The 25475-nt window shown below is 45.5% G+C and overlaps 1 protein-coding gene across 1 annotated transcript in view; it reads right to left on the bottom strand.

Moving 5' to 3' along the window:
* AK4 (adenylate kinase 4) overlaps window positions 1–18358 on the bottom strand; it is a 60962-nt gene extending 42604 nt beyond the window's left edge. Inside the window, exons 1-2 of the mRNA XM_069738201.1 lie at window positions 18160–18358; window positions 17046–17234 (exon numbers count right to left, since the gene is read on the bottom strand). Coding sequence (XP_069594302.1) covers window positions 17046–17190 — 145 coding nt within the window. The 5' untranslated portion in view covers window positions 17191–17234; window positions 18160–18358. The remainder of the gene's footprint in view (window positions 1–17045; window positions 17235–18159) is intronic.
* Window positions 18359–25475: the final 7117 nt, after the last annotated feature.

Genomic DNA, 25475 nt, shown 5'->3' with positions numbered 1-25475 from the left:
ACACATTATCATCGCTGTCCCCGATGGGGCTCACAATCTAAATTCCCTATCAGTTTGTCTTTGGAACGATTGGACGTTGCTGCCTAGTTCAAAGCAGATTCTATCAGGATTTGTGTCAAAGAAGTAACTTGCAGTTTCTTTAATTAGAACCTTTTAGAAAACAAAAAACCTTGTTAATACTCCTCAGGCAGCAAAGAAGGTTTCTTGTGGTACTGGCAAAATTGTATTTTCCATTGTACGATGTTTGTGCTTTATTTACCTAAAACCAGAAAACGAAGTTCAAGAATGGCAGAGTCAGATATTATTTTGCAAAGTTGCAACTTTCCATGGACTGCCATTACTACAAGTTAATCCATCCGTCACACTGCTGTAATATTCCACAAAGCACGTGGCTTCTACCCATTGTGTCTCTGGAGTAAATCCAAAGTAAACCACTTCGCTGTCCCCTTCCGGAGCCGCAGCCATCAGACAGGCCGGCATCTCTCATCCTACAGGCTCAATGATTAATATGGATGGGCATGCTGCTTACAGGTTAACCTTCAGTCCTGCTGCCCGCTTCATTAACACCAGACACCCACCATGGTCCTCGCGCCTGCTGGGCAACAGCTACACTCGGCCACCTCCTGGAGAATCATACAGCTAATCAGGAAAATAAATGTCATGTCAGTCACTGGGTAATAGGCTGGAGGAAAGGTTAATCACTGAGAAAACCCCAAGCTTCTAAGGCCGGTTTCACACGTCAGTGGCTCTGGTACGTGAGGTGACAGTTTCCTCACGTACTGGAGACACTGACTCACGTAGACACATTGAAATCAATGTGTCTCTGCACATGTCAGCGCGTTTTCACGGACCGTGTGTCCATGTGCAAAACACGGAGACATGTCAGTGTTCGTGGGAGCGCACGGATTACACGGACCATTAAAGTCAATGGGTCCGTGTAAAACACGTACCGCACACGGACGCTGTCTGTGTGCAGTCCGTGTGCCATGCAGGAGACAGTGCTACTGTAAGCGCTGTCCCCCCCCCCACGTGGTGCTGAAGCGGCCATTCATATCTTCTCTCCAGCAGCGTTCGCTGGAAAGAAGATATGAAAAATCCTTTTTTTTTTTGTCATCGTGTTCAAAATAAAAATCCCTGTCGCCACCCCCCCTCCCACCCCTGTGCGCCCCCCCGCTGTTACTAAAATACTCACCCTGCTCCCTCGCAGCGTCCTGTCCTCGCCGCACCTTCTCCTGTATGAGCGGTCAAGTGGGGCCGCCGATTACAGTCATGAATATGCGGCTCCACCTCCCATAGGGGTGGAGCCGCATATTCATTATTGTAATAAGCGGCACCACGTGACCACTCATACAGGAGAAGGTGCGGCGAGGACAGGACGCTGCGAGGGAGCCGGGTGAGTATTTTAGTAACAGCGGGGGGGCGCACAGGGGGTGGGAGGGGGGTGGCGACAGGGATCTTTATTTTAAACACGAGGACAAAAAAAAAAAAAAGGATTTTTCATATCTTCTTTCCAGCGAACGCTGCTGGAGAGAAGATATGAATGGCCGCTTCAGCACCAGATGCAGGGGACAGCGCTTATCTCTAGCGCTGTCTCCTGCACGCTCCGTGTGGTACCCAGTTGGCACACGGGCGGCACACGTGTGCCACACGGATGGCCTACGTGAGCTCACGGAGACACGGACAATTCCGGTACAGATTTTTCCGGTACCAGAATTATCTGGACGTGTGAGACTGGCCTAACAAGTCGATCACTGAGAGGACATCAACCAGTTTATAAGTTTTCATCCTCCGTATAAATATATGTAAAAGAGCATTTATCCCGTAGCGAAAAAGGAAAATTGTAAATCGTCAGGAAAGGAGTTGAGCTGCAATAACAGAGTCAACCTGTGGAGAGGTGTGGCGCTGTCTAGGGAAGAAAGATGCTATTTTTTGTGCCGACACATATGTTATAAAATGTACTGCACTCATAGCAATGCCATCCACAGTGCGCCCATAGCAGCAACCGTGCAGGGTGAAGGACACGTGACCATGACGTCCTCAGAGATCCTTCTACACTTCCAACTTTGGAAACTGTACTGATAGTGCAGGACTGCCGTTATAGGTGCAGTTTCTGGTAGATGGCCATAGACTGAACAATCTGTAGGCATCACTAGGGGCAACTTTGGGGATGAAGGCCTTGGACAATTGCACAGTGTGTCCCCATCACTTGATGCTGGCCATGCTCACAGTAGTGACAGTCACAGTGCCCCCATAAAACTGACACCGTATCTCACACAGTATCCTATAATAATGACCTCTACAGTGCCCCCATAATAGTAACACTCACATTGTACCCACTGCAATCAGAAGGTCCTCAAAAGAAAAGCAGCTCCAGTACCCCCATAACAATGACAAATGTTGCCTCCATAGCAGTAACACTCACACTGCACCTTTAAATGGGTGTTCACAATAGGTGATGTCACAGTTCACCTCTTCCCCCTCCTGTATAACGACTGATAACACCTCTATATACAGTAGATAACACAGGATCCACCATTCACAATAGGTGATGTCACAGCTCACCTCCTCCTGTACAATGACTGGTAACACCTCTATATACAGTATATAACACAGGATCCACCATTCACAATAGGTGATATCACAGCTCACCTCCTCCTCCTGTACAATGACTGATAACACCTCTATATACAGTAGATAACACAGGATCCACGATTCACAATAGGTGATATCACAGCTCACCTCCTCCTCCTGTACAATGACTGATAACACCTCTATATACAGTAGATAACACAGGATCCACCATTCACAATAGGTGATATCACAGCTCACCTCCTCCTCCTGTACAATGACTAATAACACCTCTATATACAGTAGATAACACAGGATCCACCATTCACAATAGGTGATATCACAGCTCACCTCCTCCTCCTGTACAATGACTGATAACACCTCTATATACAGCAGATATGATAGACAAGGCTGAATTATTTGGTCAATCGGTCTCAGTGGTTGGAATCCACTGATCAACAAATTATCCCCTATTCTGTGGATAGGTGACACTTTGTTTTATCTGGACAACCCCATTAATATGCCCTTAGATAGCTGACAGCTATTCCCCCATACACATGTACATTCACTGTACATATATCTTATCAATGGGGAAAATAAAATAAATCACAACTACCGGTATATAGTCTCAACATACCCAATCCTTCTTTCTACAAATTTTGGCCAATCCTTATCTCTCCCATATAAAATACGAGAGGGTAATGGTCATCAAGAGTTGTGGCCCTTCGTTTTAGGGATCAGTGGTGCCTGGATCCCAAATTATAACAATACTGACACGAGAAGAATTGTACCAAACCCCTAAATGGTAAATCAGTCTAATGTTCTCATTCCCAAAATGCTGGGGAACGTGAAACATTTACTGTTCAGGGGTCTGAGTATTGGTCTGATAACCCCCATAATGGCGGCCATATGCCAGACCCAGGCAAGGCATAGAAGTGTTTCAATAAAAAGGATTTTTTTTTTTAATCTCGGAGCTTCCGTCCCTGTTGTCATTTCTACTATAATAGGTTAATCCGGGCTAACACTTGGCTCTTATTCTCTGTAAGTCTATTTCTAATGCCTGAACGTCCCAGCAGCTGCCGGCAGCCACATTGCCTGTTCTGTGCCACACAAGCCCTCCAGATATAAGCTGTGTGCCACACGTATGCCACTTGTTGACAGCAGATCCCTTTGGGACAATACGCCCACAGCAGAAAACAGGAGCGAACACCGGGATAATGAAGCAGTGAAGCTTGTGTGCATTAACCTGCCGGTATCAAAGCGCAATTCATCTTCTCAATCAGGAAGAATGCAAGAAAAAGCAAAGGAAAAATAACCCACAGCTGAACACAGAAAACTGCGTGAACCTAAAAGCTGTCACGTTTTCTCTGTTATTGAATTGTATGCCCTTTTCGGTGGGTTGTTTTAAACTTTAGTGTTGGGACTCGCAAGATCGCGAGGAACCTTAAAGTGGCCCAATAACTCATTCACTTTTGTAACATCTTTTTGTTGCCCATTTTTCATCTTTTGCAGGGTGCCACAGGTTCCTTTAGGGCAGTGTTCCCCAAGTCCAGTCCTCAAGAGCCACCAACAGGTCATGTTTTCAGTATTTCCTTAGTATGGCCCAGGTGATAATTGCATCACCTGCACAGGCAATAATTCAATCACCTGTGCAATAGTAAGGAAATCCTGAAAACATGACCTGTTGGTGGCTCTTGAGGACCGGACTTGGGGAACACTGCTTTAGGGTATGTGCACACGCTGCGGAAAACGCTGCGGATCCGCAGCAGTTTCCCATGAGTTTACAGTACAATGTAAACCTATGGGAAACAACGCTGTGCACATGCTGCGGAAAAAAACGCGCGGAAACGCAGCGGTTAACATTCCGCAGCATGTCACTTCTTTCGGCGGATTCTGCAGCGGTTTTACAGGTGCTCCTATAGAAAACCGCAGTTGTAAAACCGCAGTGAAATCCGCAGAAAAACCGCGGTAAATCCGCAATAAATCTGCAGCAAAAACGCAGCGTTTTTACCCTGCAGATTTATCAAATCCGCTGCGGAAAAATCCGCAGTGGACCATTGTACCTGTGCACATAGCCTTAGTGTTGGCTGGCAGAATTGGAGTGTCTATCCTTGTGGGGTGCACTTATAGTGCTGGGCAGTCACCTGATCTAGTAGTTTGGGTGTAAGCCAGACACTGGGCATCACACATGCCTGTGTGACTGGTGCCCTGTACAAGCCTCATCCGTGTGCATTTATAACACTGGGCGTGTAAATGGTTGTTTCATCCATATTTTGCACCTGTGCTGCCTTCACCTTTATTATGGGACTGCTGCATCCTGCAGTGCATTAATATTGTGACCTGGTGGTGGTGAACACGATGATTTTTTTTTTTTTTTTTTTTTTTTTAACCTAAAAGCGTACCTATTACTTTAGGATAAACTGTCATGTGTACATACATGAGGAATAACATTTTTTCTGGCATTATACGACTTGTAACCTGCATTTTCACCAGTTTTCCCCCCACTAGTTTTCAGTTGTCTGTGAGCTAGTGGATAAAGAGATGAACTGCCATCATGTCTCCCATACACTGTGCTGAAGGAATCTTGCTCTCCTGCCTCTATGTAGCACATATTCAGAAGCAGCAGCAGCATGGAGGAAAATAAATAGCAGCAATGATCAGTGTAGCTGTGACTCCAGCTCTGGTGTAAAATATAACACTTACCAGAAAAGCACTTCCTATAAGGCAGCAGCAGGATCTATTGTGTATCTGTACATCGTTCTAACTCTATTCCTCCCATTTTTGCTGTAACCTGGTCGCTCAGTGAGCTGGCGCCTGCCATTTATCTTGAGCAAAATATATTTTTAACAGTGGCTCACAATAAATAATAAATTCATAGGGAAGGGAGAAAAGAAGAAGTGGCTCGAAACTCAGGAAAGAAGCACATTTCTTTAATAAGGTACATTACAGTTTTAAAGCTTCTTATATTCGCTTGTACTATTCATTAAAGGGAATCTGTCAGCAGGATTGTGCACAGTAACCTACAGACCGTGTCAGGTCTGCGCCGTTATACTGATTACAATGATATCTGGTGATGAAATCCGTCTTGTGGTTGTTGTTTAATATTTATTTTCACTTTTGAGTTAATGATATACTCGTGCTCCGGGGGGCGGCCTGTGGGTGGGGCTGCGGGGGTCTTTCTGTGGTGCTCTGATTAGATATGGCACTGCCTGCGCAGTAGCAGCTACCGGAAATCGCTGACAGCCGCTACTGCGCAGGTGGAGCCAAGATTGTTGGAGGAGGAAATGTTGTTTTCCTCTAGCAAGATAGAGCCTGCACACTAGCAGCTATCAGATCACCGACAGCTGGTACTGCGCAGGCTCGGCGATCGCCATTTAAAATGTTTTCTTTTTTTCCATGGAATGTCCGGATAACCTGAAACACATTAATTCTATACACAGTACACATGCGATTATGCTGCAGCGCATGTGCCACGGCCGCCACCTGCCTGCAAAAGGGTTTTTATTTATTTTTTCAATATGCATCATTGTAATCAGTATAACGGCGCTGACCTGACACTGTCTGTAGGTTACTGTGCACAGTCCTGCTGACAGGTTCCCTTTAAAGCGGCAGTGCTGAAAAAAACTTTCCAAAATATTACCCCAACTGACAATGCGCTGTGACGAGAAATTTAACTCAGTCCCAAAAAAGTAAGTAGGGCTGCACAGCAATGTGTACACAGTCCTATGTCAGGAATGGTGCGGTTTTAGATATTTGGCTGATGCTCATTAAAGGCGCCTACAGGCCACTTTGTTCCAACCTTTGCTGGAGGAGGACAACACAATTTGGGCTTTGAGGAAGGAGCAAGATGGAAGAAAACCCATTTACTTAGTCATTTATATTTTAAAATGGCAAAACTGGAAATATATTTACTAAACAATCTACCGTAGTTCTTGAAACTCTCTGTACGGCTCCATCTCTAGAGGTAAGTAATAAATTACTTGGCACTCAGGAGATTTTGTTGCAAGATAAGAAATCAGTTTATTCAGTGCATCCAGTTCCAACTTTTTAAACGTTTTCGGTCACGTTTAAAAAGTTGGAACTGGATGCACTGAATAAACTGATTTCTTATCTTGCAACAAAATCTCCTGAGTGCCAAGTAATTTATTACTTACATTTGACGGGTTGGATACCTAACTTGAGCACCGCCAAGAAGCCCTGAGTGCCGTGTGTACTATTGCTACCATCTCTAGAGGTAGTCAGCAAAGGGAAGCCCAAAACATCCTACATTTATACGAGGAGGCGGCACTGCCCAATCAGAGGAGACTCGTGTGCTTCTCCTATATTCAGTGCAATGCGGAAAGTGAAAACACGTTCCCTGTAGTCTGCGAGTCTCCTCACAACTATGCACAGAACCTCCAGTCTGCATTCTGCAAGTCCCTGACTCATAAACCTGTGCAAATAGTTAGAGAAGAGGAAGGAAGGAGAGAACATTATTCTTTATTTACTTTGCTCCCATCAAGCTCCTAGGCAGACGAATGCTATAGTTACATTCTAGACCTTCTCACAGGAGGCAGTAATCATTAGAGAATGAAGGTACCTTCACACTGAACGATATCGCTAGCGATCCGTGACGTTGCAGCGTCCTGGCTAGCGATATCGTTCAGTTTGACAGGCAGCAGCGATCTGGCCCCTGCTGTGACATCGTTGGTCGCTGCAGAAAGTCCAGAACTTTGTTTCGTCGCTGGATCTCCCGCAGACATCGCTGAATCGGCGTGTATGACGCCGATTCAGCGATGTCTTCACTGGTAACCAGGGTAAACATCGGGTTACTAAGCGCAGGGCCGCGCTTAGTAACCCGATGTTTAGTCTGGTTACCAGCGTAAAAGTTAAAAAAACAAACACTACATACTTACATTCCGCTGTCTGTCCTCGGCGCTGTGCTTTCCTGCACTGGCTGTGAGCGCCGGCCAGCCGGAAAGCACAGCGGTGACATCACCGCTCTGCTTTCCGGCCGCTGTGCTTACACAGCGCAGAGAAGCAGAACGCCGGGGGACAGACAGCGGAATGTAAGTATGTAGTGTTTGTTTTTTTTTACTTTTACGCTGGTAACCAGGGTAAACATCGGGTTACTAAGTGCGGCCCTGCGCTTAGCAACCCGATGTTTACCCTGGTTACCGGCATCGTTGGTCGCTGGAGAGCTGTCTGTGTGACAGCTCTCCAGCGAACAAACAGCGACGCTGCAGCGATCGACATCGTTGTCAGTATCGCTGCAGCGTCGCTCAGTGTGAAGGTACCTTTACACAGACACTTGGATAAAACCAAAATGACAAGCCCTAAAGGGGTATTATCAAGGTATTAAACTGCTTTAACAGGTTTGCAAGAAAATAAGCAAGTTTGCAATTAACTTGCTTTTTCTACCTGCTGTCATTCTCCTGCAATGAAAGTTTTTATCTTTCATGGTGTACAGCTCATTTCCCTGGAGCTCGGCCATGACCCAAAACACTTCTAGTGTTTGAAAAGCAACAGATAAATTCTATCTCCTTGTTTGTTCCGGATTTTATTGTGGAAAAAAAAAGCATTACTATTACTATAATACTGCTGCCTAGGTATAAGAATATAACTACTATAATACTGCTCCTATGTACAAGAATATAACTACTATAATACTGCTCCTATGTACAAGAATATAACTACTATAATACTGCTCCTACTGTATGTACAAAAATATAACTACTATAATACTGTCCCTATGTACAAGATATAACTACTATAATACTGCTCCCTATGTACAAGAATATAACTACTATAATACTGCTCCCTATGTACAAGAATATAACTACTATAATACTGCCCCTATGTACAAGAATATAACTACTATAATACTGCCCCTATGTACAAGAATATAACTACTATAATACTGTCCCTATGTACAAGAATATAACTACTATAATACTGCTCCCTATGTACAGGAATATAGCTACTATAATACTGCTCCTATGTACAAGAATATAACTACTATAATACTGTCCCCTATGTACAAGAATATAACTACTATAATACTGCTCCTATGTACAAGAATATAACTACTATAATACTGTCCCCTATGTACAGTACAGACCAAAAGTTTGGACACACCTTCTCATTTAAAGATTTTTCTGTATTTTCATGACTATGAAAATTGTACATTCACACTGAAGGCATCAAAACTATGAATTAACACATGTGGAATTATATACTTAACAAAAAAGTGTGAAACAACTGAAAATATGTCTTATATTCTAGGTTCTTCAAAGTAGCCACCTTTTGCTTTGATGACTGCTTTGCACACTCTTGGCATTCTCTTGATGAGCTTCAAGAGGTAGTCACCAGGAATGATCTTCCAACAATCTTGAAGGAGTTCCCAGAGATGCTTAGCACTTGTTGGCCCTTTTGCCTTCACTCTGCGGTCCAGCTCACCCCAAACCATCTCAATTGGGTTCAGGTCTGGTGACTGTGGAGGCCAGGTCATCTGGCGTAGCGCCCCTTCACTCTCCTTCTTGGTCAAATAGCCCTTACACAGCCTGGAGGTGTGTTTGGGGGTCATTGTCCTGTTGAAAAATAAATGATGGTCCAACTAGAACAAAACCGGATGGAATAGCATGCCGCTGCAAGAATCTGTGGTAGCCATGCTGGTTCAGTATGCCTTCAATTTTGAATAAATCCCCAACAGTGTCATCAGCAAAGCATCCCCACACCATCACACCTCCTCCTCCATGCTTCACGGTGGGAACCAGGCATGTAGAGTCCATCCGTTCACCTTTTCTGCATCGCACAAATACACGGTGGTTGGAACCAAAGATCTTAAATCTGGACTCATCAGACCAAAGCACAGATTTCCACTGGTCTAATGTCCATTCCTTGTGTTCTTTAGCCCAAACAAGTCTCTTGTGCTTGTTGCCTGTCCTTAGCAGTGGTTTCCTAGCAGCTATTTAACCATGAAGGCCTGCTGCACGAATTCTCCTCTTAACAGTTGTTGCAGAGATGTGTCTGCTGCTAGAACTCTGTGTGGCATTGACCTGGTCACTAATCTGAGCTGCTGTTAACCTGCGATTTCTGAGGCTGGTGACTCGGATAAACTTATCCTCAGAAGCAGAGGTGACTCTTGGTCTTCCTTTCCTGGGGCGGTCCTCATGTGAGCCAGTTTCTTTGTAGCGCTTGATGGTTTTTGCCACTGCACTTGGGGACACTTTCAAAGTTTTCCCAATTTTTCAGACTGACTGACCTTCATTTCTTAAAGTAATGACGGACACTCGTTTTTCTTTACTTAGCTGCTTTTTTCTTGCCATAATACAAATTCTAACAGTCTATTCAGTAGGACTATCAGATGTGTATCCAGAGGTGTATCTAGGGTTTCTGGCACCCGGGGCAAGAATTCATTTTAGCGCCCCCCCAGGACATATGCGATTTGCACACTTAGTCATGTACCCACGAGTTCTTCTCCCTAATGCTCTCAATATTCAGTGAAAAACTGAGAGAAGCAGAAGAGAAGCTCGTTGTCACAGGACCACACGTATGAAAGTCACATATGAGTGAAGTGTCCATGTGACGACTACTGGAACCTGCAGAGCTGAATCCTGACATTGCAGCTTCTGAATTCTCACAACTAATGCACTGCACACTTTTAGAATTCTCCCTTGCCGGTGGACAGTCATGTCAGCACAAGTATGTGATTTGTATACTTCTGACCACATTCCGACTAGACGTGCCCGGCCTCACTCAGTTCATTTTCATTGACTCAGGCCACACATGTCTAATCAGCACGTGACCGCATGTATGTAAATCGCCAGCACAAGAGAATCCTGACAGCGTGCAGTGCGCACTGTGAGAATTCAGAAGTCTGCAGTCACAAAGAATGACTGCAGACTCATTACAAACCTGGACAACCCCTTTAAAGCTCCTAACATAAATAAAAACATGAGAATTAGTTAGTATCACAAATAACATTTACATCCAGATACCTTATAGAGGACGTCGTCTCTTGAGTCGTTCTCCTTCTTTTCTTCATCTTGTCCAGACCCCATTATGAGCTTCTCATCCATAGCCGTCGCTGCAGACTTCTATCTTCTCTGCTCTTTTGTAAAAAATCTCCACATGATGCCCTTAAAGATACAAGTGTCATTAAAATGCTTCTGAATAAAAAATTGCCCCTCACTATATTGTCTGCACAAAATATGACCCCCACATTGTCCCTCTTATGGTACATGCTCTTCACACTGACCTCTCCTTTCCATGCTCTTCACACTGTCCTCTCACACTGTGTCCCCCTATAGGGCTCAATATTTATTCTGTACTCTCATCACACTCCCCCTCCTTGGTATACTGTCCCCTCTTGGCTGTGCCCTTATACTGTCCCTCCAAGCTACGCCGCCACTACTCAGTTTCTATTCTGTGCCCACTCACTTTTCTCCCTCCATACTGTCTCCTCACACTATTCCCCTCCCTCCTCATACTGTCTCCTCTCACATCCCTCCTGTTCACCATAGTGTCTCCTCATATATTTACCCCCTCACTTTCTATACTGCCTGCTCACCTGACTCCCCATACTGTGTCTGCACACATCCCATCACCCCCATTCCCCCATACTGTTTCCTCAGATATGCCCCCATTCCCTCATACTGTTTCCTCAGATATGCCCCTCATTCCCCCATACTGTTTCCTCAGCTATGCCCCCCATTCCCCCGCACGGTTTACTCATACATGCCCCCCATTCCCACATACTGTTTCCTCATACTTGCCCCCCATTCTGTTTCCTCATACATGCCCTTCATTCCCCAGTACTGTTTCCTCATACATGCCCTCCATTCCACAGTACTGTTTCCTCATACATACGATTTCTGCCTCCATAATGTCCTCAGATTTCTGCCCCCTATAATGGCCTCAGATTTCTGCCCCCTATAATGTCCTCAGATTTCTGCCCCCTATAATCGCCTCAGATTTCTCCCCCCTATAATGGCCTCAGATTTCTGCCCCTGCTCCCACCCTATCCTTGTGTCTGTAGGCTCCATGTAGCCGACCCCAACCAGCCCTTTCTAGCCCCCTTAAATTTCAAACATTAATCTTTGGTGTCTTCAGCTCCATTACCCCGCCGTCTGGAGCTGGAGCACTTACCACCAACGCTGCCTGAGCCCTGTGTGTGTGTGTCTGTGAAGAGCCGGCGAGTGACGTCAGCAGCGTGATCATGTGACCTGATCACGCTGCTGGCGCTTCACTGATGCGGAAGTGCCGGCGGCAGTCAGCGGTCAGAGCTTAGAAATAGATCAAGGATCAAGCCAAGGGTACGAGCGTTGCTAGTACATCCTTGGGATTCGGAACCGACGCCCAGCACTTTCTCTGAGCCGGCTGTCAATTTGACATCCGGCTCAGAGAACGGGAGAATCTCAATGTGGGGGTGGCAGAATGCCTCCTCCTTGGACCGCCGCATCAGGCGGTCCGCTGGCGCCCCCGTCGGCTGCGCCTGCGGCACATGCCCTGGCTGCCCCCCCTGGATACGCCACTGTGTCACACAGTACCTGGGCCATTCCCTGGTGGGCCCGGGCACTGACACCTGCTGGCATAATGGCCAGCAGCTGCCTAGGGCCCCCACTGCTCCAGGGGCTCCCCAGCCAGTGGAGTGTCGCTGATAGCGACACACCCTGCTGCTATGGGGCCCCTGAGTCAGGAGCCTGTCCCCGCTGCTAAAGAGAAATGAATATTCACGCTTCCACACGCCCCCATGGGCGTGGAGAGACATGAATACCATTTAACTTTAATGGCGGGCAGCGTTAGACGCAGGCTGAGGCTAACACTGCCCGCCGCTGCTGCTGAATGGGGGGCACCGGAGTTGGGCCCCTAAAGGGCGGCGATCCTTGATTGCGATCCCTGCAGCTTGGGACCAGAGCGGAGCTGCAGGAATCCACGCCATCCTCCTTCCTGCCTGGCACTTCCTGTCTGAATCTGGGAAAGTTGCTGGGATGTGCTGCGGCTGCTGGGAACGTGCAGAGAGGTGAGTGGGTGGTGTGTGTGTGTGTCTGTGTGTATGTGCCTGCGGGTGTGCGGCTGTGTGTGTGTCTGTGTGTGCGTCTCTGCCTGCCTGCGTATGTGTCCCTGCCTCCGTGTGTGCAGCTGTGTGTGTGGGGGGAGGCAATGATGATGATGGTGCTGGAGGCAATGATGATGGTGGTGGGTGCAATGATGATGGTGCTAGAGGCAATAATGATGGTGGTGGGGCAATGATGATGGTGGTGGGGACAATGATGATGGTGGTGGGGACAATGATGATGATGGTGCTGGAGGCAATGATGATGGTGGTGGCAATGATAATCGTGCTGGAGGCAATGATGATGGTGGTGGGGGCAATGATGATGATGGTGGTGGGGGAAGCAATGATGATGATGGTGGTGGGGGAAGCAGTGATGATCGTGGTGGGGGAGGCAATGATGATGGTGGGGGAGGCAATGATGATGGTGGTGGGGAAGAAAGCAATGATGGTTGTGGTGTAAAGGACAAATATGGTAGTGGTGGAAAGGACAATGGTGGTGGGGGAGGAGGCAATGATGGAGGTGGTAATGAGTACAATGGTGGAGGGTGCTGCATTATACCCTTTCAGGGGGGCTGCATTATACCTTATGAGGGGGCTACATTATATTCTGTGGAGGGGCTGCATTATATTATATCTGGGGGCTGCATTATTCTCTCAGGTGGCTACATCATACTATATGAGGGGAGCTGCATTATGCCCTATGAGGGGGCTACAGTATATTCTATGGGGAGCTGCCTTATGAGGGGGTTGCATTATACTCTGAGGACCTACATTATATTCTGTGGAGGGGCTGCATTATGCCATATGAGGGAGCTACATTATGTTCTATGGGGGGGCTGCATTATACCTTATGAGGGGGTTGCATTATATTTTGTGGGGTGCTGTATTATACCCTATGAGGGGGGCTGCATTATATTTCATGAGGGAGGCTACATTATATTCTATGAGGGAGCTGCATTATATTCTATGGGGGGCTGCATTATATTCTGTGGAGGCTACATTATATTCTATGAGGGGGCTACCCCAACCCCTGCTACATACCGTATATACTCGAGTATAAGCCGAGATTTTCAGCCCAAATTTTAGGGCTGAAAGTGCCCCCCTCGGCTTATACTCGAGTCACGGTAGCGGTGGGGTCGGCAGGTGAGGGGCTGAGGGCGCTGGGGTATACTTACCTAGTCCCAGCGATCCTCGCGCTGTCCCTGCCGTCCCACGGGCTTCGGCGCTGCAGCTTCTTCCTCTCTTCAGCGGTCACGTGGGACCGCTCATTACAGAAATGAATAAGCCGCTCCACCTCCCATAGGGGCGGAGCCGCCTATTCATTCCTCTAATCAGCGGTGCCGGTGACCGCTGATAGAGAAAGAAGCTGCAGCGCCGAAGACAGGAGGGGACAGCGCGAGGATCGCCAGGACTAGGTGAGTATGTTATATTCACCTGTCCTCGTTCCAGCCGCCGGGCGCCGATCCATCTTCCCGGCCGGCGCCTCCATCTTCCCGGCGTCTGCGCTCTCTGACTGATCAGGCAGAGGGCGCGATGACGCATATAGTGTGCGCGGCGCCCTCTGCCTGATCAGTCAGAGCAGAGACGCCGGGAAGATGGAGGCGCCGGAACGAGACGCTGGGAGCTGCAATCAAGGGAGGTGAGTATGTGTTTTTTTTTTTTATTGCAGCAGTAGCAGCGGCAGCACAGATTAATGTGGAGCATCTATGGGGCACAGTGAACGGTGCAGAGCACCGTATAAGGCACAGCTAGGGGGCACAATGAACGGTGCAGAGCACCGTATAAGGCACAGCTAGGGGGCACAATGAACGGTGCAGAGCACCGTATAAGGCACAGCTAGGGGGCACAATGAACGGTGCAGAGCACCGTATAAGGCACAGCTAGGGGGCACAATGAACGGTGCAGAGCACCGTATAAGGCACAGCTAGGGGGCACAATGAACGGTGCAGAGCACCGTATAAGGCACAGCTAGGGGGCACAATGAACGGTGCAGAGCACCGTATAAGGCACAGCTAGGGGGCACAATGAACGGTGCAGAGCACCGTATATGGCACAGCTAGGGGGCACAATGAACGGTGCAGAGCACCGTATAAGGCACAGCTAGGGGGCACAGTGAACGGTGCAGAGCACCGTATATGGCACAGCTAGGGGGCACAGTGAACGGTGCAGAGCACCGTATAAGGCACAGCTAGGGGGCACAGTGAACGGTGCAGAGCACCGTATAAGGCACAGCTAGGGGGCACAGTGAACGGTGCAGAGCACCGTATATGGCACAGTTAGGGGGCACAATGAACGGTGCAGAGCACTGTATATGGCACAGCTATGGGGCACAGTGAACGGTGCAGAGCACTGTATATGGCACAGCTAGGGGGCACAGTGAACGGTGCAGAGCACTATATGGGGCACAGCTATGGGGAAATATGAATGGTGTAGAGCACTATATGGCACAGCTATGGGGAAATAATGATCTATTTTTATTTTTGAAATTCACCGGTAAATGCTGCATTTCCACCCTAGGCTTATACTCGAGTCAATAAGTTTTCCCAGTTTTTTGTGGCAAAATTAGGGGGGTCGGCTTATACTCGGGTCGGCTTATACTCGAGTATATACGGTAATTAAGATGTGTACTACCTTATATTATGCCCTGATATTAGTGTGTTTTACTACACAATTGATGGTCTTGAATTTATTTCTATGTAGCTACATAGTGGGCCCCAAGAATGATTTTCTCTGGTGGGCCCAAGGTGCTCCAGTCCAACGCTGACTGTGTGTATCCACCAGACTTCTGCAGAACACAACTGATGGTCCCAACCCCATTTATAAGGCAAGAAATCCCACTTATTAAACCTTACAGGGCACACCTGTGAAGTGAAAACTATTCCCGGTGACTACCTCTTGAAGCTCATCAAGAGAATGCCAAGAGTGTGTAAAGCAGTCATTAAAGCAAAAGGTGGCTACTTTGAAGAACCTAGAATATAAGACATAATTTCAGTTGTCTCACTTTTTTGTTAAGTATATAATTCCACATGTGTTAATTCATAGTTTTGATGCTTTCAGTGTGAATGTACAATTTTCATAGTCATGAAAATACAGACAAATCTTTAAATGAGAAGGTGTGTCCAAACTTTTGGTCTATACTGTACAAGAATATAACTACTATAATACTGTCCCTATGTACAAGAATAAAATATAACTACTATAATACGGTCTCCTATGTACAAGAATATAACTACTATAATACTGCCCCTATGTACAAGAATATAACTACTATAATACTGTCTCCTATGTACAAGAATATAACTACTATAATACTGCTCCTATGTACAAGAATATAACTACCATAATACTGTCTCCTATGTACAAGAATATAACTACCATAATACTGTCTCCTATGTACAAGAATATAACTACTATAATACTGCTCCTATGTACAAGAATATAACTACCATAATACTGTCTCCTATGTACAAGAATATAACTACCATAATACTGTCTCCTATGTACAAGAATATAACTACTATAATACTGCTCCTATGTACAAGAATATAACTACTATAATACTGCTCCTATGTACAGGAATATAACTACTATAATACTGTCCCCTATGTACAAGAATATAACTACTATAATACTGCTCCCTATGTACAAGAATATAACTACTATAATACTGCCCCTATGTACAAGAATATAACTACTATAATACTGCCCCTATGTACAAGAATATAACTACTATAATACTGCCCCTATGTACAAGAATATAACTACTATAATACTGCCCCTATGTACAAGAATATAACTACTATAATACTGTTCCCTACGTACAAGAATATAACTACTATAATACTGCGCCCTATTTACAAGAATATAACTATTATAATACTGCTCCTATATACAAGAATATAACTACTATAATACTGCCCCTATGTACAAGAATATAACTACTATAATACTGCCCCTATGTACAAGTGATTGCTCAGTGATTAGTATTTACAGAACAGGTCTAAGCAATGATTTGGGTCTAGGTGACCTTGGGAAGGCCACATTGTCTTTATATAAATATAGAAACTCATGCCTGACTACTTGGTCACCATTGAATAGATAGAAGATAATAAATCTTTTCTGTGAGTTTTCTGGTATCAAAAAGTTGCACATTTTGCCGGATGCCATTTGATCACAACAATGTGTCATTTCTTGCTATCCTCTACCACTTTCCTATCTCTGTCTGCCTGTGATGTAATGTTCTCCAGATTGGGCCTCGTGCATTTCAGTGCTGAATATGACGTTCCTCTCGGTGATCGATGCTTTTTCCATCTCGTCAGTTAGTATCACTTTCTTTCAGCCATTCTGTATATAGATCCTCATTAATAAATCATATATAATATGCGAGAACATTCGCTGCCCCCTGCCCTGGAGAAATCCGCTGATAGTTTTATCTTACCTGTATTAGATCGGATGTTCTGTCTCAAGAAATCACCACTGGACAGATGCTGCAGCCCGAAGTTCTTGGCGATCCTGTGGCACACTGTCCCTTTGCCAGATCCCGGTGGTCCTAAAATGACAGCTCTCAAAAGTTTGGACGCCATCAGAAGGGGTGTTTGTACTTCTGGAAACCCAACTCCGAGAGGATCTGAAAAAGAACCAATCGGGAAAAAATATTTGGTTACTGCCTCCTGCTCAGTCCCGGCCCCTCTTAAGATGCCAAAGAATACTTAAATGAAATTAACCCCTTCTCTTCCAAATTAAAGAGACATGACAAATTATAAAATTAGGAGACTGGAGGACGATTTGCGACACAGGAACTCGTGCACCAGGTGAAAGATTCTGCCCTTGGGCTGCTGTGACACTACAACTCCTAGCAGAGTCTGTGCCTCTGCTTCCCCAGCTGTCTTGGTACTACAACTCTCAGCATGACCTAACCTATCTGTAAATTGTGGCTCCCTGGCTATTGTGAGACTACAACTCCCAGAATTCCTCATCTCTTTTCAGCTTGTAGTTCCCCAGCTGTTGTGACACTACAACAATCAGCATGGCGTAATTGCTGCCGGCAAACTGTAATTCTGATATAAGCAGCAACATGTCCTGAAAAAGACATTTGTTTCCTGTGGATTCTGAGACGTTGAGACACTACAACTCCCAGCATACCCCTGACCTGTGTGTAACTGGTGACTCTCCAGAGATTCCCAACATGAACTGAAGGCTGCAGGTTGTAGTCCACCTATATGATGCATAGCAACGTTAGATCTTTTCTTAAAGCAACAGATCCGGATCTACGGCTGTCCACAGTATTAAAATTCCTCTATTTAGCAGCTGATATCTTTAAAATTAGATATTTCTTTTTAGCCATAATAGAAAAAAAATGCAACTGGTGTATCTGAAACCAAAAAGAATATTGCATTTGCCAAAATGACATAGAGGTCATCCCTGGAGCCTCCTTAAGGAGCAGTCAGAGTCCTTCCTTTTGCACTTTACAGCTTTGACAGGCAGAGGAGATATATAAGCCTGAGCTAAGATACAACATCCTTGTTTTTGCAATTTGCAAAGTCCTAACTCACCTGCTGGGTTCCTCTATATCCTTCAATATGGCGAGTAAGCAGTAGTAGGGGATCCTACATTACATGATCCGCGTCCAGGCTGGGAGCCTTTAAGGGAGAGGATTGTGGCACAGGAGGGACACGACGCCCAGCGCAGGCTGCTCCCTCACACATCAGCAGCAAAGAATTCTGCACAATTCATTGTGAAGGCTCAGACGCCCCGCCGCACAGACTTCTGGGATATGTAGTCTTATTGCTTCTTAAAAAAACACAGGACTATAGACTGTCAAACTACAGCTCTATGATGCCACCTGGTGTACGCTGTCAGAACCGCAGAAATGGATTTGGATACAATTTAATTTGTTTCAATTTGTGTCACTTTTTTATTTACCTTGTTTTGGTTCTGTAACATTATATTATACTTCTTAACTCTTTTCTTCCCCATTTTAAATATCTCTGCTTGTTGCCGGCGTTAGACAACGTTCAGTATTAGGTCAGTATTTTACATCAACATTTGTAAGCCAAAACCAGGAATGGGTGAAGCATGCAGAAATGGTGACGTGTTTCTATTATACTTTCTGTCTAATTGTTCCTCTCCTGATTTTGGCTTACAAATATGTAAATAAGTAAAATACCGACCAAATACTGAACGTGTGAACGTGGCCATACAAGAATATTCTTTATTCAAACTAAAGTCCAAATACAGTAAGTGTACAGACCTAATACTTTTTACAGCTATAGGTTTGTTACAATTCTGTCCTGTGTAAACAATCCTCTGTGAGCATCGGCACTGATACATTGTAGCCAACTACCAGGACAAAAAAAAAAGAGATTTGTTCAGCCGATGTTTGCCTTTAGTGTAAACCAGACACAGTAGGTAAGAAAACGCTGTGTAAAGGTTGGTACTTTCAGCTTCTGAATGTAAATCAGAGTGTTCATCTTCACTGACAACAAGCAGAGGTCTTGAACAGTCTGCATTCCTCTGTACATGATGTATATACTGCGGGGGCGGACATATCATTGATGCAACCTGTACAGGCCTGGGACAAGGTATTTTGGTGCTCTAGGCAGAAGAAGCCAATTTGTCCCCATCCCTGCCCCCCCCCCCCCAATGAACCCTCAGCCCCCCAGGTAAAGAAATAAGTCAGAGACTAAGGTAACAGGTCCCCTTATCACACGCACCTCTCCCCTCCAATGGGATAGGTAACAAGCTCTGACCACTTTCACTAGAACTATTACGGTACTTTTTTTTACGCAAAAATACCAGGAAAGGTAAAAAAGTCGTGTACTTTTTGAGACTCAACAAGGAGTGGAATTTCAAGATATAAAATAATTACTGTAATTGTTTGTGGACCATTTACATAATTCCAGGGACAAATAGCGATATTAATCCCTGATGTCCCATATTTTATGTCAGACACAAGGATAGTCATGCAAATTAATATAGCTTATCTATAACGTGGGCAATTTGTTTCAATTATGGTGTAGAGCATTTGGTGTATACTTTAATGGACACTAAACGGACCTCATTATAAAAGGATATGCATGATGGTTTTGTCATGCCACAAATACAGTTTGCAACAAAACTGAATGGATAGTGGTTCTGATGACCTATTCGTGTACTCATGATTCTGTATGTCACTTAAAGCTCCCTATATAGTATGGTCATCACAGTCCCTTTACAGTATGATGTCTCCACAGCCCCCAGTATTATATCCTCCACAGTCCAGGTGTAATGTTCCCTACAGACCCCCTATATAATCTGATGTCACCCACTGCCAGCCCCCAGTATAATGTCCTCCACAGCCAGCCCCCGGTATAATGTCCTCCACAGCCAGCCCCCAGTATAATGTCCTCCACAACCAGCCCCCAGTATAATGTCTTCCACATCCAGCCCCCAGTATAATGTCTTCCACATCCAGCCCCCAGTATAATGTCCTCCACAGCCAGCCCTCAGTATGTTTTCCAGCCAGCCTCCAGTATAATGTTCTCCACAGCCAGCCCCCAGTATAATGTCCTCCACAACCAGCCCTCAGCATGTTTTCCAGCCAGCCTCCAGTATATTGTCCTCCACAGCCAGCCCCCAGTATAATGTCCTCCACAGCCAGCCCCCAGTATAATGTCCTCCACAGCCAGCCCCCAGCATAATGTCCTCCACAACCAGCCCTCAGTATGTTTTCCAGCCAGCCCTCAGTATGTTTTCTACAGCCAGCCTCCAGTATAATGTCCTCCACAGCCAGCCTCCAGTATAATGTCCTCCACAGCCAGCCCCCACTATAATGTCCTCCACAGCCAGCCTCCAGTATAATGTCCTCCACAGCCAGCCCTCAGTATAATGTCCTCCACAGCCAGCCCTCAATATGTTTTCTAGCCAGCCCTCAGTATGTTTTCTAGCCAGCCCTCAGTATGTTTTCTAGCCAGCCCTCAGTATGTTTTCCACAGCCAGCCCCCAGTATAATGTCCTCCACAGCCAGCCCCCAGTATAATGTCCTCCCCAGCCAGCCCTCAGTATAATGTCCTCCCCAGCCAGCCCTTAGTATGTTTTCCACAGCCAGCCCTCAGTATAATGTCCTCCCCAGCCAGCCCTCAGTATAATGTCCTCCCCAGCCAGCCCTTAGTATGTTTTCCACAGCCAGCCCTCAGTATAATGTCCTCCACAGCCAGCCCTCAGCATGTTTTCCACAGCCAGCCCCCAGTATAATGTCCTCCACAGCCAGCCCCCAGTATAATGTCCTCCCCAGCCAGCCCTCAGTATAATGTCCTCCCCAGCCAGCCCTTAGTATAATGTCCTCCCCAGCCAGCCCTCAGTATAATGTCCTCCACAGCCAGCCCTCAGTATGTTTTCCACAGCCAGCCCCCAGTATAATGTCCTCCACAGCCAGCCCTCAGTATGTTTTCCACAGCCAGCCCCCAGTATAATGTCCTCCACAGCCAGCCCTCAGTATGTTTTCCACAGCCAGCCTCCATTATAAAGAAACATTTAAAAAAAAAAAATTACATTAATTCCAGGCTCTCCGTCCAGTGTGGAGACTTATAGGCAATGCATTGTTCCATGGGAAATAACATCTTCAAGTAACCCTTTCACAGTTGAAGAGAACGTGGCTCTGGTGGCACCTATTGGAGGAAGCAATCCGAGAAATTAGAAACTTTTAAAGAGAACTTGTCACCATATTAAACTAAAGATACTGCCATAATGGCGCTGATATACTGATTTAATACATACTTTCAGTGAAGAAATACGTAGCCTGGTTTTTAGGCCGGAGTCACACTACAGCGAGATACGGCCGAGTATCGCAGGTTAAAAACAAGCTCTGGCACCAGAACTTGGGAGCGGAGCGTGTGGCTCCATGTATTGCTATGCGGCCGCACGATCCGCTCTGGAGTGCCGGTGCCAGAGCTTGTTTTTAACCAGTGAGACTCGGCCGTATCTCGCTGTGTGTGATCCCAGCCTTATAAATCATTATTAGAAGTTTTAAACTGTGTGCATCAGGGCAGGACTGTGGGGTGGGACTGTGGGTAGAGTCTTCAGCTCTGTCATGGTCCCTCCGCTTCCTCTGCTATTTTCTTCCCTATTTAAATTCCGCACTGGTGCCGTCTGAGCCGCAGCCGATGCTTGTGCAGATTGATCTCTTTATAGGCTTCAATAAAATGGCACCAATAACTGCGCATGCGCAGAATGATCATCTCGCAGTCTTCGGGAAAATGGTGCCAGTGATGGCGCATGCGCAGACTGAGATCTCAGCTCGTCATTGACCTGTGTACGTGCCACACTCTAAAACAATAGAATAAAAATTATCAAAACGTCATGTATCCCAATATGGTATCAATACAAAGTACAGATCAACACGCAAAAAAACGTGTTCCATGGATGAAAAAATAAGAAAAAGTTATGAGTCTCAGAAAATAGTGGGAGAATCTTTTTTTTTTCTTTTTACAAAGTTCTTAAATTTTTTCTTTAGTAAAAAAAACCCTAACCTTTGATTTGGTATCACCATAATCATACTGATCTGGAGAATCATGTCACTGGGACTTTTTTTTTCTACTTAATGAATGATGTAATTAGAAAATCCTCAACAATGGTGGAATTTAATTTTTTTCCACCATTCTATCCCACATGGAACTTTTTCTCCCATTTTTCAGTACATTACATGGTTGGATGAATGAAGATTACAGTCAAACTACAACCTGCCCTGCAAAAACACAAGCCCTCATACGGCTATGTATGGCAGACAAATAATGAAGTTATGGAATAAATAAGGCTTCTTTCACACTTCCGTCTTCCAAATCTGCACAGGATCCGTCAAGACGTTGAAATGACGGATCCTGTGCAGATTGTGGAAAACGTGTGCAGGGCGACTTCTCGTGAGATTTGGCAATGTATTACTAGGAACGCTAGCTGCCGGGAGCATCGGTGACGCTGCGCAGGACACCGGTAGGTGAGAATATTGCGATTTTTTATTTTTTTTATTATTTTTCACATTATATCTTGTTATTATTGATGCTGCATAGACAGCATCAATAGTAAAAAGAGAAAGAGAGCGAGCGAGAGAGAATTTCCCTGACGGGAAATTCTTCCACGCATCCTCAGTTTGAAAAGACGGGACCCGCCGCTGGATTCCTGCTTTTCACAGTCAGCGACGCATCCTGCGCAAATAGGCTTCCATTGTAGCCAGTGACGGGCAGCGCAGGATGCGTCACTGACCGATTTTCCGACGTGCGGAAAAAACGTTCCTCCGAACGTTTTCTCTGCCCGACGGACCGTTTTTTTTACGCAGGATCCAGTGCAGGACGGATGAAACGGATGGCCATCTGTCACAATCCGTCGCTAATACAAGTCTATGAGAAAATGCAGGATCCTGCATTCTCAAAAATCGACGGATTGTGACGGGAGCTGAAAGACGGAAGTGTGAAAGAGGCCTAAAAGGGCAAAAAAAAGTGGTTGTCACGTTCTATGATGAACAATATGGCTGCCCTTCATGTCATTTTTGTTAAAATTGGAATTCATAAAAAGCCAATAACTTTGCAAGGAAAACAGACATAATTACCAGATTTTGGCTGCTGCTTTAGCTTCTCATTTACTCTTGTAGCTGTGTCCCTGCCTCATCTCTTTCCTGATTGTCCCTTTAAATAATGCAGGAGAGGCAACAGATGGCATTAGAATCATAGCGTCTGCACCCATCTGATTATTCTCTGCCTCCCATTACTGTGACAAATCCCTGTATAACATCCATCTCATGTGAAGTCTGGAATTCAAACAGACAGAACGTTTACAATTAATGATGGGGAGGATCAATGTAAATTGTGAACTTAAGGACTCGTTCACACTGGCGTATAATACGGATGGGTGCAATGCGAGAAAACATCACATTACACTCTGACCAATGTTAGCAAATGTTTCAGTGTCATCTGCAAATCTTTTCTCAGCTCGAGTCGGACTAAGGAAAAAATCATAGCACGGTGCAATTGGATGCGAGAGACGGAACGCACTCGCCAATTCAAGTCAATGGGTGTGAGAAAAAAAAAAAATCCCATGGCACATAGACCATGTGTCTGCCGTCCAATTTTTTTTACACACATCTCAAAAGAAACTTGACGTTTCATCAGGCAAGTACAGTAAATTCACAGCCCGAACCATCAGAATATAATAGATACAGATTGGGATAATTGTGGTAAATTTCTGCGCTGCTGAATAACTAGAATTCTAGAATTATTAGTACATGTGGCTTTATTATTCTACGCGTTTCAGAGTTCAAGACTCCTTCATCAGGAAACACAACACAGGAACAACAGTGTTATCCCAATGTGTATCTAACGGACTGGACTCCTCGATCTGCTGCAGCGAATCCTTTCAATGCTTCAACTCAGCTACATCTGGTCAGTGCAATCCTATGGATTAACCTTTTAACCTTCTCAGATAAGACACTATTTACGCTCTTTCCTTCAACAGTTTTCATAGAATATAATAGAAAGAATAAATAGATTAGATAAATGTCATGTAGAAATTTAATGTCACAAGCCCCCGACATATAATAAACTAGCACCCTTTAGTGACTTTTATGTTGCACTAAAGGGTAAATTAATAAACAATTACATGACGACCCCCTCCCCTTATCTACTATATAGTTGTCTAAGGGTCACTTCCGTCTGTCTGTCACGGATATTCATTGGTTGCGGCCTCTGTCTGTCATGGAAATCAAAGTCGCTGATTGGTCGCGGCAAAACAGCCATGACCAATCAGCGACGGGCACAGTCCGGAAGAAAATGGCCGCTCCTTACTCCCCGCAGTCAGTGTCCAGCGCCCGCATACTCTCCTCCGGTCACCGCTAACACAGGGTTAATGCCGGCGGTAACGGACCGCGTTATGCCGCGGGTAATGCACTCCGTAACCTGTGTGTCCCCAACTTTTTACTATTGATGCTGCCTATGCGGCATCAATAGTAAAAAAATGTAATGTTAAAAATAATTAAAAAAATAAAAAATCGTTATATACTCACCGTCTGTCGGCCCCTCCTCGCAATGCTCCGGTGACCGTGCCATGCATTGCGGTCTCGCGAGATGATGACGTAGCGGTCTCTCATCATCTCGCGAGACCGCAATGCACTCTTGAGAACGGAGCACACGAGGAGCGGCGGTAACCGCTTCCTGGATCCAGGGGCCAACGGAGGTTGAGCATATAACTATTTTTTATTTTAATTCTTTTTTTTTAACAGGGATATGATGCCCACATTACTATATACTATGTGGGCTGCGCAATATACTACGTGGGTTGAGCAATGTACTCCATGGGCTGCGCAATATACTCCGTGGGCTGCGCAATAAACTCTGTGGGCTGCGCAATAAACTCCGTGGGCTGCGCAATATACTTCGTGGGCTGCGCAATATACTCCGTGGGCTGCGCAATATACTCCGTGGGCTGCGCAATATACTCCATGGGCTGTGCAATATACTATGTGGCTGTGCAGTATACTACGTGGGCTGTGCAATATACTACGTGGGCTGTGCAATGTACTACGTGGGCTGTGCAATTTACTACGTGGGCTGTGCAATTTACTACGTGGGCTGTGCAATATACTACGTGGCTGTGCTATATACTATGTGGGCTGTTACACACTACGCATACATATTCTAGAATACCCAATACGTTTTTAATAACCAGCTAAGGGAAAGCAGACAGCTGCAGGCTTGTATTAACAGACTGGGAAGGGCAAGATAACGATGGACCTCACCAGCGTGTTAATATCAGCTCACAGCTGTCTGCTTTGCATTTTCTAGTTATAGAAGGTGGGGCGGGATCCTAAAAAATATAACATGGGGTCACCCTATTTTTTATAACGAGC

The sequence above is a fragment of the Ranitomeya imitator genome, chromosome 8 (genome assembly GCF_032444005.1).
Source record: "Ranitomeya imitator isolate aRanImi1 chromosome 8, aRanImi1.pri, whole genome shotgun sequence".
Taxonomy (NCBI): domain Eukaryota; kingdom Metazoa; phylum Chordata; class Amphibia; order Anura; family Dendrobatidae; genus Ranitomeya; species Ranitomeya imitator.
The sequence above is the reverse complement of the archived record's forward strand: the minus strand, read 5'-3'. Positions and strand labels throughout refer to the sequence as shown.